This window comes from Capra hircus, chromosome 10 (assembly GCF_001704415.2).
Source record: "Capra hircus breed San Clemente chromosome 10, ASM170441v1, whole genome shotgun sequence".
Taxonomy (NCBI): domain Eukaryota; kingdom Metazoa; phylum Chordata; class Mammalia; order Artiodactyla; family Bovidae; genus Capra; species Capra hircus.
In genome coordinates, this window is record NC_030817.1 from 18,979,972 (window position 1) to 18,994,453 (window position 14,482).

The 14,482-nt window shown below is 52.1% G+C and overlaps 1 protein-coding gene across 1 annotated transcript in view; it reads left to right on the forward strand.

The window, feature by feature from the left end:
* The window catches only part of DPF3 (double PHD fingers 3), a 288,545-nt gene extending 274,458 nt beyond the window's left edge, over positions 1-14,087 (forward strand). The window contains exons 10-11 of the mRNA XM_005686036.3: positions 2,621-2,702; positions 3,240-14,087. Of these exons, the coding sequence (XP_005686093.1) occupies positions 2,621-2,702; positions 3,240-3,310 (153 nt within the window). The 3' untranslated portion in view covers positions 3,311-14,087. The remainder of the gene's footprint in view (positions 1-2,620; positions 2,703-3,239) is intronic.

Below are 14,482 nucleotides of genomic sequence, written 5' to 3' on the forward strand. Positions count from 1 at the left end.
GAAATAGAAGAAGGATAAATAAGAAACTAGAGAGACTGGTTATTGTCAGAGTGGATGGGAACGTACATCCCAGAAAAGGATTCCCGTTCTACTGGAACTGTGGCCATAGGTGAATTCTGGTTCTTAAATACGTAGGAGTAAGAAACCCTTAAAGTGTGTTTCTCATGGGGGATAGCATGGGCTGGGATTTTGGTTGTTTTTTTCGTTGTTGTTGTTGGTAATATTGGCAGGCAGTTACCTGAGAAGCAAATGTAAAAGAAGAGATTATGGCGCTAGACAATTATCAACCTATGAACGATACATTTAAACCCGCAGATACCTTAGTTTCCCTTTGAGAGAGTCTAAACCAGGATATCCTGCCTTCTTATAAAAGTAGGAGTCGCCAATGTATTTCAGATGTTAGTAATATTGTTTCTCACGTCTCTTCCTGTTTCTTGTCCCTCTTCTAACTTGTTTTCCCTCCTATCATCCCTAAATCATATTGCAGTTTAGCTTACTTGAGTTCTGACAATAATAGTGTAACCCTTGGAATAGCTTCTCATCCTCGTCCTACGTTTCCTACTGCTGCTTCTTAGCCTCTTTTCTGTCTGCCTGTCCTTGACTTTGGTGTTCCCCAAGCCTCTACTCTTGATCTTCTCCTCAATAACTTTTTTGAGTTCTTGGTTTTTCAGAAAATTCAATGAAAGCTATGGATTTACGTTTTCCTTAGAAACATCTACATTTGGACTTGTGTGCAAAATTGTACATTTAATTTCAAGGAGTTCATGGATACCTCTCCAAGTTCAAAAACATCTGCTTTCACGTACTCTGGGCTTCCTCTCCCAGGACCTTCATTGCCCTCTCATCACCAGACGCCCTAACGCATATCTCATGCTCAGGCCTCTCTCCTGACCTCCAGCTGCCTTCAGGCATCCTCACCAGTTGATCTGTAGAGCTACAGAACAAGTTTATAGCTGAGGTTGCCTTCTGCCCCCCACAGACCTGCTCCTCTGCTCATGGCTTATTGGATGGCTACCTCATCTGGCTTGCTGACCAAGACCGCAACCTAGGAGACACCCTTGATTTCTTCCTTTTCACTCTTTACAGCTAATCAATGACTCTCATATGGAAGCAGGCCCTTTTTCTCTCCCTCAACCCACAACCCTAGTTCAGACCATCATCATACGTTATCTCTTACCTGATGACTAAGTAGCCTCCTAAGTGGTCTTCCGGCCTCAAGAACCAATCTCTGTCCACCTGGGCATCTATTCTGATACAATGAGATACAGCAGCTAGTGAGGTCTTTCTAAATTGCAAGTCTAACCATGTCACTCCTCGATTGCTAACCCTTTGAAAGCTTCCCATTGTGTCCTATTGAAAGGTCTTAGCATGATAAAAAAAAAAAAAAGAGATCTTTCATGGTTTCTCCTGCCTCACTGCTTGCTCACAGGGGTTTCCAACTTCTGTATCTACTTTTTCCAGGATCTCTAAACTGGTGAAAGCCAAGGTGAGATTTGACACAAAACTTTGCAGACGTCTTATAAACCATCAAAGCAGACCCAAAGATAACTGAATAGAACAGGGCTGAACCTGGAGGATGGGGACCAGGTCACAAACACTCACTGGGTAGCTCCTATGCACAGAAGTTCTGAAGGAGACGTGGAGATGAGTAAGACAAGCTCTGCCCCAAGGGCTGTGCAACCTGTACAGGCATGGACAAAAGAGCCGTGTTCCAAACAGACTGTGTGCAGATGCCTACCACATGCCAGGCTTGGCAGCATAAAGTCAAGTGCGATTAAATGTCATAAGGAAGCGAAAGTACATGAGGATGCAAGAGAGGTCAGAGAACTTCCATTTGAGTAGATTAGTGACGTTTTTGTAGCAGAGAAGTGTTTGAAGACTTGAAGGGTGGTTAGGGAATAGTCCAGAAGAGAAGGGGCCAGGGACTGGGAGAGCCTCCAAACAGAGAGAACTACAGGAGCAAAGGTGTGAACTGTGTCCTTGGAAGTTAACCACAGTGCTAGAAAGGCCTATTCTCATCTGGTCTCCAAACTCCAGCCTCCAAGGAGGCTTTTAGGAGCTGACAGGTGGCATAGTATCACTCTAGTGATAAAACCCTGAAAAGGTTCTGAGGTATTATGGATGTTACAAGCAAGTATGCTGCCCATTTCACAAATGGAAAGAGTGAGGTCCAGAGCAATTCAGTTAAGATTTACAAACATTTAAAGTACTGTCTATTCACTAGGCAAATATCCTGAGGAATTCAGAAATGCATTAAATTAACTTTCTACCCTTATGGAGGCAGAATTGTTGGTGATGTGAGTTCAGAAGCATAAAGAATCCCTTTAGGCTTGGATGTGAGATGGTGGGCTAGGGGGGCTTCTTGGAGGAGGAATGGTTTGAGAACACTTATGTGGGAGTAGGGTTTGCATAGTTCAGAGGACAGATGGGGGCATTCCAGGCATGGGCAAAGCACGTGGCTACTCAGAGGGAAGTGAGGACTCCAAATGGGCTGGGAAACGGGCATCCAGGGAGGTTGATTGATGGAAATAAGCTGGTGGCATAGGTCACTGGGGGCCAGAAAATAATTAACCGAAATAATTCCATATTTCTTCCTCTCCTTCTACTCTGTGTTCCACAGGACCAGCTACTCTTCTGCGATGACTGTGACCGCGGCTACCACATGTACTGTTTAAATCCCCCCGTGGCTGAGCCCCCAGAAGGTAATAATGATGAGGTCACCAATAACAATAACAGCTACTTCTACCACTTCCTGAGCCCTCTCTAAAGTGCAGGCCTTGTGCTAAGGGCTTCACATATCTTGTCTCATGTAACTTTCATAACCTTTCGAGGTAGATATGACCACTCCCATTTTACAGATCATGCGACTGAGACCCAGTTCAACCAGCTGAAATGCCAGCTTGAAGGCCAAGGAGATGTTTCCCTGGCTTATGACTGAGATGGTGGGAGAGGTGTGAGTTTCTAGAGGAAACTGGTCCAGACCCGGTGATGCTGGTTAAGAGGCACAACCAAGGAAGCAGGGTCTTCACTGCTGTTCGGCCAATCATCTCTGTGCACTTAACTATTTTCTGAGCAGAGTTCTGCTGAGCAACAGACTTCAGCACATTTTCGGAACTGGAACTCGGTCTCTGGATCATGAAAATCCGAAATAAAATGGGGCTGATAAAAAGTTTAGGGCCAAGGGGTGGGGCTTGAGGCTTGGGGAGAGGCTGCTTGTAATGCCATCTCGTTTCTTGTAGGGAGCTGGAGCTGCCACTTATGCTGGGAACTGCTCAAAGAAAAAGCCTCAGCATTCGGCTGTCAGGCCTAGGGTCCCCGGTCACACATATGAGGTGACTTGCCACTGGAGAGGCTGAAGCAGAGGCCAGTTCAAACCCGATCGAGCCCCTTCTCCCATATATCCAGACAGACCAACCTTAAGGAGGAACGCCAATCAGTAGCCACAGAGCACGTGGACACAGGGCATCAAGGGGCGAGGTGTCTGCTTACCTCCTACGTGCAGGTTTCCGTTCTTCAGCCAGCCCCCCACCCCTTGTTTCTGCCAGAAAGATGGTAAACTTTTGAAGAATGACCCCAGCCACAGCCCTGTGGACCCTCCCTCACATTTATCCTAGCACCAGGCCCTCTCACTGGTTCCCCATTTTAAGGTCCCATTTTGTGACCACCCATCCCGTCACTCCTGTGTGGTTCGGTGTTTCCTATTATCTATCGTGTTCCAAGAAGCTTCGCACAGCCTCCCTGCCCTCAGCTTTGTCTTTCCATCCTGAACTCAGCGGAGGAATAAAGGGCTGCGGAGAAGTTTTTATTTATTAGAAGCCTCCCTGGAAACTTCTAGACTCGGGACCTGGAGCCCATCCAGATAATGAAGCCCTGAAATCCCTCCTGGTACCTCCGTCTCTTTGAAGAAGAACTTTTTGCTGCTTTCTCCACCCCCAGCAGATATGCAGTGATATCAGTGACAGCCGGGGGGGTGTGGGGTTCTCTAGATGGTGCTGCGGAGGGAGGCGGAGGCCATGAGAGGTGGGCAGAAACGCTACGAAGGTAATTCTGAGGCCCTGTCACAGCCAGTCGGTATTTGCTGTCCATCAGGAATGGTTTTGCCCGGGACCAGATTGTCAGAGCTGGGGCATCCTTGAGGAGAGACAGGCCACAGCGTAGGCAGAGCTCTGAAGTCTAGACTCTGCCTTCCACTCGGTCTGGGTCTGGAGCTTTCCCTGGTGGACCAAGAACCCGGGAAGGTGGTGAAGGCTGCGAGGTCAAGAATCTGAATGTTGGTCCTGAGGACTGCAGCGCTGAGAAACCCTTCAGTATCGATGTGGCGCCGCAGATCCTTTTCCCCGAGCAACTCCTTCCTTCTGCATCGTGTATGTTTGCCATTGTCTGCTGAGACCCGACTTTGGGAGTTTCAGGATGGGGGAAGAAATGATGATTCCCTAAACAAATAACTGGGATGATGCGATTATTTATGACCAGGGTGACCATCACGCAGAATCTTCAGCTTGAGGGCTGCTCTTGTCTCCGAAGTCCCCAGTTCATGCTGGATTCTCCCTTTGGGGGAAAAAAATGTGTCGAGAAGTAAGAAGTGGGGAGGCAATCAGATGCCGAGAAGTCTGTGTTGGAAGTCAGCCCCGGGGGCTGGAGCAGGCCCGACCACCTTTGAATCTCCGCAGCAGCGGCGGCAGCAGCAGCACGCAGTAACTGACACATTTCTGGAAAAATCATTTGCCCAAAGGGCAGGTCTCGGTGAGCCGGACCCTCACGTGTGCTCGGCTTCCTTGAAATCAGCTCCACTTCTGTGGTCCGGCTGCTTATAACAAAGGCCCAGGTTATTTTTAGACCTTCAGCTCCTGAAAAAAAGCCCTCCAGAGGCCTGGAGGCTCCAGCCACTTGGGCCACCTCTGCCTGGCTGCGGCCTTCTCGCCAGGACTTGGCAAGAGCCCTCCTTCCTGACTAATTGCTCTTGGCCAGTGGACCTGGGGCAGCCTGGCGGGGAGCCAAGCTGTGTGTGTCTCTCCCCGGGTCCTTTGCAGGGTGACCTGTGGCCAGAGGTGGAGGTCAGTCTCCTGCAGGGGCCCGTGGCCTTGGAGGGAGTTCCACGGGTACATAATGATCTCGTTTAAAGGGCTGACCAGATGGGATTTCCATCTTCCTCTGGAGGGATTTCCTTCCCCCTGTTGGTTGGTGCACCCGTTTTGGATTCTGGAGGCCCAGGGAGGGTTTGGGAAGCTGCCATGTGGTCACACCATCATCCGTTTACCCAAGAGGGTCACATTGGAGGGCCAGATTTCTTCCCCTGATGGCCCTGGCTCTCTGTCCTCCCACAAAACCCAACGTGGGCATCCTCAAAGGCTGGTTATTGGTTTTGAAAAGTCACTTTGCTTAATTTTAGGAAAAAAGTCGTCAAGCTGTTTGCAAAAGCCACAAATGGCTTAAAAGCTTAAAAAAGCAAATCTGAAACCAAAACAGTGACCCTGCATGTAGACAGACCCTCTTTGGAGGGTGTTTCCCACCTCAACACAGTTGATGGGGTGGGGGCGGGGAGGGGACTGTGTTCTTTCTCGAGACACGCTGGCTGCCACAGAAGCTATGAAGGTGTGATTGAATCCTGGAGAGCAAGGAAGGTGCTGGAACCTTCCACAGGGGTGAGGGTGGCCAGGACTCTGCACTGAACATCAGGAAGGCCCAGCATTCCCTTTTTCAGTTTCACTGCCTGCAAGATGGGCCCAATCCCTTCTTTGGAGACCTCAGTTTCCCCCATCTGGAAAATGGGGACAGCAAAGCTGGCTGGTGAGATGGCACTTGCAGGATACTACAAGCAAAAATCATGGTTACACTGATCACTTTCTGTATTGAAAAAAGGAAGGTGTTGGTCAACAACTGCTCTTTTTTTGAGCCCCAGAGAATGAGCTGGAATCATGGGTGCATATGGATGCTCAGGGTTTTTGTTTTACCCCTGCCACTGAGTAGCTGTTTGATCTTGGGCAAAACACTTAATGTCTCTGAACCTCAGTTTGCCCATCTGTGAAATGGAGATAATACATGTCCTGCCTGTTCCACAGTGATATCAGGAGTCTTAAAAGGCATAATGTTATAAAAGTCATCACTGGAAAGCTGGGCTTGTCAGGTAGGGACCCCCAAAATGATTTTCACACCCACTTTCTCGTGTGAGTTAGCCAAGGTTAGATGCCTTCTTGGAATTGCCATTTTGACCAAAGGGGGTTTATGTTTTAAGGAACAGACTGCCTGTGGTCAGGGTCACGAGGTCGAGCTGTGACAAGAATATTGTGACTGAGCACGGATCTGTTGTGGAAGGTGAGGTTGTACCCTGGGGCTGGGGATTTCAGAATGCAGATACTGCCTTCTATGAGGTCAGCACAGCCTAGAATGGGGCTCTGACTTCTGGGGAGGGCTGTCATTCAGTTTAGTGTAACAGTCGCTTAAAAACTTTGGTTTTTAAAGCCCAGCCCTGCTAGTTTCTAGCAGAAATGACTTGGGGAGATGACTTAACCTCTCTGGGCCTCACGTTCCACATCTGAGAAGGGAGATCTGGCCGATCCAGGAGGGTTCTTTCAGGGACTAGAGTCAATGTTGTTGAAGATCCTGACACGGGGCTTGGGTTCCTTGGTTGGGGGGCAGAGGGGGTCCTCCCCTGCTCCGTGGTAGCGCCTGTCACTGCACAGAGGCCACCATGTGGAGATAAGGATGCTGCTGCCTCTCAGCTCAAAGCCCGGGCACAGCCAGGGTGCCCTGGTTCAGCTTCACCCCGATGCTATGGCTCCCGCTAGCCAGAGAGGAGGTGCAGCTGCGAGGTCCAAGCCGGAAGCTGAAGCCCTCTGTTTCCTGTGGGTATTTTCGAAATGCTGCCTTTGGGGCCTGCAGCAAATCCAGTGCAGGCACCAGAGTGAGGAAATAGAGAGACAAGGCCCCTGGTGGGATGTTCACCTTCTGACTTTCTTCCTCAACCCCGCACTGACTCAGAGCCCCTGAGGCAGGAGCCTGCCAGTCCAAAGGGGCCCCGGCTCCTGTCATTGCCCCGGAGCCAGGTAGGAGGCCTGCACAGGCCTCGGGGGCAGCTGCTTCCCTGGACTTGGCTCAGTCTGTCTGCAACCAGGATAGCAAGCCCGTGGGAGGGAGGCCAGATTCCTTCGGTGCCGGGGAGGAGAGCAGGTTTAAGGTTGGGGGAGGGTTTGGCTTTCACAGTGATGGTTTCGTGATACCCTGGAGAGTTTACGTTCATGCTGCATTTGAGTCTTTGTGCTTTGAACACAGCGTGATTCCTTTATGCCCTTCCCTTTAAAAGTTCAGATATTTTAAGGAAGAAAAATGAGATGATTATTATTACTCTTCCTATAGGGGCAAATTTAAGAGACAGATCTATGTGCTTGAAGAAAAATTATGGGTACCCTTAGGCTTCCAGACTCAGAGAAGAGGGGCCTCTGGTATCTTCTTTGAGTCCTTGTGTAGGAGGTGAGGGAGGAGCCCTGAGGACCTCCTTCTCTGCCCCCTAGGAGGTTCTCAGTCCGAATGCAGGTGCTGGGACCACAGCCCCCTCTTCCTGTCTCACTCCCTGAACCCCCAGGCTCTCCCCTGCCACCCACTGTGGGCCCCTTCAGGGTGTACCTGTGTCCCAACCCTAGGGAGACATGGCTTCCTGGGTCAGCGCCGAGCTCACACTCCTGCTGAAGGTGCCCCGCTTGCCTCCTTTCCCTAGCTGGACATTGGTGTCACCTAGAGTAGGCTCACATCCCTGGAGAGGGAGGGAGAGGCAGCCCTGAGTAAGGAGTGGAAAGGGTCAAAGATTTTCACTTTAGGCAAAGTAAAATGAAGAGAATTGGGGCTGGGGGAGGGGCTTTGAGGAGGGGGCCAGAAACCTGGGTTCCCCTGAGGAAGAAATCCTGCACCTAAATAACTAGAAGGCATGAGAAGAAAGAGTTGTTATAACTCATTGTTTTCTCCCTAAAGGCCTAAGATCCTGGTAATGAGTTTTTTGTTTGTTTGTTTGTTTATTTCCCCAAAGGCCCAACCTCTGTCAGTTCTGGACACCAAGATGACTCTACCTTTTTCGAGACCCTCCGGCCTCTGGCCCCCTGGGTTGGGGGTGGGGCGCTTCAGAGACCAAAGCAGGCAGGAGTGATGCCCTTCACCCAGCTGGAGGTGGGAGGTACAGTGGGTCTCCTGGTTGACCGCTGTGAATTTTCCCAATGCCACAGAAAAAGCGTCCTTTGATACCCATTAGTGAGATGAGCTGCTGAGGTCCTTCTGGTCTGGATGGAAGGTAGGGGCATGGTGGAGAAAGCGGTGGTAGCAAAGGCCAGGCTGGGTCACCACCTGCTGCCCTGGGAGTGGAGGACTGCCAGGCGCTGCCTCTAGAGGCATCAGGCCCGGGAGGCCCTCCCTGAGCTGGTCCCCAAGCCCAGCTGCGCAGCAGCTGGGACCCCAAGAAAGGGGGCACCTGGCCGGTCCTCCCCACTGCCCAGCAAGCTGGATGGGGTTCCTCTTCCTCCTGTTGTCTGCTTCCCCTTTTGAGGATCTCACTCCCATCCCCAAAAGGATGCTTTTGGTTTCCCAGTTAGCCCAGTTTCCCCTGGACACCAGGTGAGTTGGGAAGAGGGTGGAAGCACAGATGCTTTCGTTTACCTCAGGCCTTCAGGTCTTCCCACCCAGCCCCATGGCCCTGCGGGTTCCTTAGGTCTAATTGGTCAGTGGTCAGAGGCGGGGCTCTGCAGCTATCAGGGGGGTTATGACACCCCGCTCCCCCCCAACCCCCCAGCCGCCCCAGTTCCTGAACATTCCTAGAGCTTGGGGATCTGATCTCAATTCCCCACGGCCACCAGCCCCCGGTGTAGAAAGAGCAGAGCAGGTGGGTTAGTTCAGGGCCTTCCAGGGTGCTCAGGGGGCCTCTGACCGTGGGGAGCTGGGTCCTTTCTAGGGAGGCGGGACAGCTGAGGTAATTGTTCTGGGAGGGAGGCCAAAGGGACAGGAAGCTGTCCTTGGGTGCCGCCCGCCCGGGTGCCCTGGCTGCGGGAGCAGGGCTGGCCGGCTTTTGAGCATCTCAGCAGCTGCTCGGGGCAGGGCGTGGCTGCAAGGCGCCCTCCCCAGGCTGCTGGGAGGAGAGGCCACAGGAAGCACCTCCAGGAAACTGTCAGGGGGAGGGTCGTGGTTTCCCAGAAGGAACAGAGGCCCCCTGTGTGCAGGGAAAGCTTCGGAAGGGGGCGGGATCCCAGAGGAGGCACCCTCTGGGCTCTCAGGGGGCCCTGCCCGTGTCCCCTCAGCTGGCTGAGACCTGAGGTAACTCCCCAGGGTCCTGGGTGGGAGGCTTTGAGGGGGCTCAGAACGGGGGTCAGAGGGCCCAGGAACACCCTTGGTCACGGCCTCTGTTCCCAACTGCCTCCCTCTCTTCACCCCAGTGCTTTGAAAGAGAGGCATTGCAGGCCTTCCCCCTCTTTGGCCCCACCAAGAGAAGGAAGCATTTGTGCTGATGGTGACATTTCCCAGGCAGGCCAGAGGAAGGCAGGGACCGGGACTGGCCGGCAGCCAGAACCCTCTTCGGCAGAGATATAATGACTAATCATGACCTCTAGCCCAGGCAGTGAGCAAAGCAGCCATTCAGGACGGCACCAACCCAGTATGGCAAAAAAAAAAAAAAAATGCTGCTGTGGTGGGGAAGAGAGAGGGTAAGCAGTCACTGTAGGAAATGGGGGGGGGTGAGCCCCCAAGATCTCTGTTCTCCCTCAACAACACCCCCCAAGTCTCCAGGTTGTATTCATATAGACTGCATCCTGTTTGCCTGACTCTGCATCTCTATAATTCCTATCAATGTTATTAGTGTGGATGGTGAGAACACAGATGCACACACACACACACACACACACACACACACACCCGTGGCTTAGGGAACCAAAGCAAACCTTTGTGTTGCTCCAGAATGAGAAGGAGAACCTGCTGGTAACCAGAAGCCACCAGACCAGATGCTTTCTTTCCCTGAGTTTCCTGCCAGGCCAGCTCCCCCAGCTTCCAGCCCCTGCACAACCACAGGGAGCTGGAAAGGAATCCTTGTGCTTGGAAAGTCATTGGCCATGAGGATTCTCTCATCCCTCTCCTCTGCTTCCTTGGGGGAGATGTTTGGCAATAGTTGGGGATCTGGAAAAAAGTCTTGATTCTGCTTTCTGTTGAAGGGATGCAAAGATTTTCTGGGTAGCACTGGGGTTGTGGTTTTGTTGACTTTGCCCTTTTATGATCATTCCCCATCAAGACATGGGTTCTCCTCTTCCTTAGTGAGCCTTCTCCCTTCCCGCACCTTCCCTCCCTTCCCTCGTGCCAGGCTGGATGCTGCAGGATGGGGTGGTAGTGGAAAGAAACAGTAGCACAAAAGAAAAGGAAAACACTTTCTCCCTGCACGTTTTCACCATGTAGTTGAAGGCCTAAATTAGGTACTGGAGAAAAAATAAGGGAAAACACAAACATGTGAGTGAGAGCATGAAAACATAGAACAGTCATCCCCAAGCAGAGGGGGTGGGGGCAGGTGGCTGGAGAGAGGCGGGGTAGGGAGGCAGGGTCCCGGCTCATCGATGCATCCGGCCCATGTGGCATTTGGGAAGGCAGAGTTACGCTTTGGCAAGAGATGCTCAGATGCTTGGGGGACACTCGTGCCCTGGACCAGGGAAGAGTACATGTCAATCCTTGTGCTCACCACTCATCTGCTCCATTTGCCCACTCTGGGCATCTTTCTTCCAGAGGAGCATGAACACATTTCCTGCCTGCCATGAAGGACTGCTGGGCAGGCTGATACGGGCCAAAACACTTGGTGGGGTATGTACTACAGGCCTGGCATTGTGCTAGATACCACAGGGTCTGGAGGAATAAAGTACATCCTGGCCCAAACTGTCAGTTGCTTTTCAGCCTTAAAATTTCACTCCCTCAAGGCACCCTGATCACATGTCAGGAGGCATGCCATCAGAGAAGGTATGCGTGTGTTTGGGTCTCTCTGTTTAGGACACATGTTGGTCAGTAGAAGATGAGCAGGCCTAGGCGTCCTGTTATTCTCACCCTCTGGGGCTGGGAGAAAGGAGTGCAGTTGACATCAGCCTGGTTGCTTTTAAGTCTCCCAAGCACTGGCTGCCCTGGGAAGACGAGCGTCCTTAACAGGAACTGGAGTGAGCTGATGTGTCACCAGTTAGAGGGACTCAGAGCCTGGGCCTCCAGAAGCTGCCTTTGGGCCACTGGGTGATGGGCAGGCAGGTGCAACTGGCAGGGCCTGATCAGAGGTCGAAAGGGACCCTCACAATGGCCTTGTCCAGTCCCCACTGGAGGAAGCAGAGATGAAGAGTGGTGGGACCCAGGCCTCATGCATGGGTTGGGTGGACTCCCAAGGAGACCCCAGCCAGGCTGTTCCAGCTGCACAGCGTTTCTGGCTTGCAGGTGGTGGGGAGGGCATGTCAAAGGTGTTTTCAGTAAACCTTCTCTGTCCTCCTTTGGCCAAGTGCTCGTCAGATCTGAGCTTCATGCTCCACTAGATTCCCACTGTCTGACAACATCAGCAATTGGCTATTTGCTTCAGCTCAACCTTCCTCTACACATGTCACAGACAGATTCCAGGTTCTAGCTATTCCCTGAAGAAGCTGCCCCAAACTGGCTTTAAGGCTGAGCACCTGGACTAAGGGGAAAGCTCGTATCTGCCCCTGTGTTGGTGTCAGCTCAGAGTTGGCCTAAAGCAACCTTCACTTCCTCTGCTGGGCAGGTTCTGGGAAATGCTCTTCCCTGGACAGCACTGGCTCCCAGAAGGTGGTTTTGGTGATCTCTGTGGAGAGTCAGGGACACAAGGCTTTCATGATGCTTGGCTGGGGGTCTGGTTTTAAAGTGCTTGAGAACCCGAAGTGCATTCTGGGGTTTGATCTACCCATCCGTTTGAAAGCCTTTGGGCAAGGCTCTTCCGACTGACCCAGTTTCAGCAGTCTCTTGTGCCGGCAGGAGGAGAGAGAGGAAGGCCATCTGACTTGGATCCCATCCAGGCCAGACCAGCAGCACCTCCCCCAGGCAACCAGCCTCAGACTCTGAGCCCACAACCCACCCTCTCCCCTACCCCCAGCTCCATGAAAGGTGGACGCTGCTGGCCCAGTGGGCTGAGCCCCGAGCTGGTCTTCCCTCCTCTTCTACTCAAGTCTACTCAGGCTGAGAATACAGTCTGCTCAGACCCCTTCCCAGCCTGAGGGTGACCCGCTGGACCAATTAGGAAGTGGAGACCTGGGGGAGGGACCGTCCCATCCACATCACACAGTCCACTGGATCAAGTCGCAACAAGTCCTCAGTTGGGTCTGCATCCCTTTCCAAATGTGTTTAGACCGAGGGCAGTTTTAAAGCCCAGTTTTGATGACATTCCCCTTTGAGAGCCAAGAAACGGAACATCTCTGCCAGGAAACTGAGATAAATTGATTTTCTTCTAGCTGCCTGAAGTCCCACTGTGTTTCTCCTCAGAGAGAGGCTGATTGTGGCAGCTTTGATGTCTTCCTGGGATTCCTCTGGATGAGCTGTGGCCCCAGGGATAGGAAGGCTGAAAGGGGTCCCACAGGAGGGGATGCTGGACCCAGCGTCGTGGGAGGAGGCTCAGGCCTGTGCAGGCTCTGGTTAAGAAGAGAGCCTGAGGAGCCTGGAAAGGGGTTCCTTGAGCTTTTACACTTCCTGACCCAGCTGGTGAAGAGACCTTGGTGCCTCACAGCTTCAGGAATTTACCATCCTCAGATTGCTTTGCGCTATGGTTGGAAAGGTGGCCCCTGGAGATGTTCCAATGATCTCCAATTGCCAAGGGTGCATTTGTACCTCTAGATCCACAGATAAGAGGCAAACTGGGTGTCACTTCTTCAGGTGTGGTCACAAGAGAGGAAGCCATTCTCACAGTGTGTGCCCATCATTCCAAAATGCCTTCTAGCCTCTTCTACCTGCATCTCTTACAACTCCTGAGTTGGTAGGTGGGTTCTTTACCTCTAGAGCCATCTCGGAAGCCTTTCTCTTCTACTCGCCCTGCCTCAACTCTTCGCAAAACTTAGTCATAAATGAATGGCCAAGAGAGTTGACCTCCAGCAACAGAAATGCCTGCTAACAAAGGTCTTCCTTTTACGCTCCCTTGAACTCCCTCCTCACTGGACCTTGGGATCCAACACCCATTACCTCCTGCTGACGGGAGGACTTAGAGTTGTCCAGCCCTGAGCCACTCGAGTATCTCAGACAATGTCCAGGATTGAGGTAGACACAGCTTTCATGAGGTTAAAGAGAAGGGCTCCAGACTTAGGAAGTTGCAGTGGCCTGAGGAGATCTCCATTGGCTCCTCTAAAAAGCCACCACAGCAACAGACAGACAAGAGCCCCCGCTCTCCCACCCCACAACCTCTTTCAGGTGTGATGTGGTCGTTGTCTCAGCCGTAGGTGTGTGTGCCCCACTCTGCTCCTCTGTCTTCTGGGGGTGCTCATTTCTCCTGTGTGTTAAGTTCCCACTCTTGTGGCTCCTGCTGTGAAAAGTGCTGTGACGTCTCTGCCCTGTCTGAGGGATATTTCGAGGTCTCTCAGTGTGTCAGTATTGGAGATGAGGCTGTGCCATGTCTCCCAGAGTCCTAAGAGGACACACGGGTTTTGTGACTTCCCAGAGAGTGGGTGTACTGTAAGCGTCCGGGAGGATCTCCAGGTGGGAAGCATCCCACACCTGGAATTGGATCCACTGGCGAGGACTTGTCTGGAAGCCGGGTCCACTGCTTCCTTCAGAAGAGGGCTGACGGGAGGGCTGCCTGTGAGCCAGGATGCTGCCCTCTCCCCTTGCCTTCCTCCTGTCCTGACCTGGCTTCTGGGAGAGGCGCCAAGGAGAGGTCAAGTCCCGTAGCCAGTGTGAAGTGGGCATCAAGCAGCTTTTATCTTGGAGACCCTTGGACATCCCAGCCCCTCCATGGAGCCCTTGAACCTCCACAAAGACTGAGTCACAGGCCGTGTCCCTTACTTGCTGTGGTTGTATCTCGTTCTGTGGTTGGTTAGCAGTGTTGACGATCTATGTAGTGAATCTTTTTGTCTGCAATTTAGCAAATGTGTAAACAAATAAAAGGTTTTAAAACTCTTGGCAATTTTTGGTTCTTCTCTCCCCACCCGCCTTCCAACCCCCACTGCCGCCCCCCATCTTTAAAAACCATTTGCAAATGTATAGAGCCTGTGTGAGTAGACCTTTCGTTCTGGGGTGTCCAGTGGGACTACATGAGCATGCATGTGTGCTAGGCTCCAGGGAAAGGCTGGAGCTTCCAGGTTGGAAGGAGACTCCAGAGGCAAGGAGTCTTCAGGTCCCAGTTGCTCTTGCGGATGAAATTCTGACCCCGTCACACACAAGCTCCAGTGAAGCCACGGTCATGGTAGCTTTTGTGGGCACAGCAGGCAGCTCCACCGCAAGTGCCATCCCATGAGCCCTCTGAGAAGATGGCAGGGCATCCTGAAGAGAAGAAGCCCCTGAAGTTTCC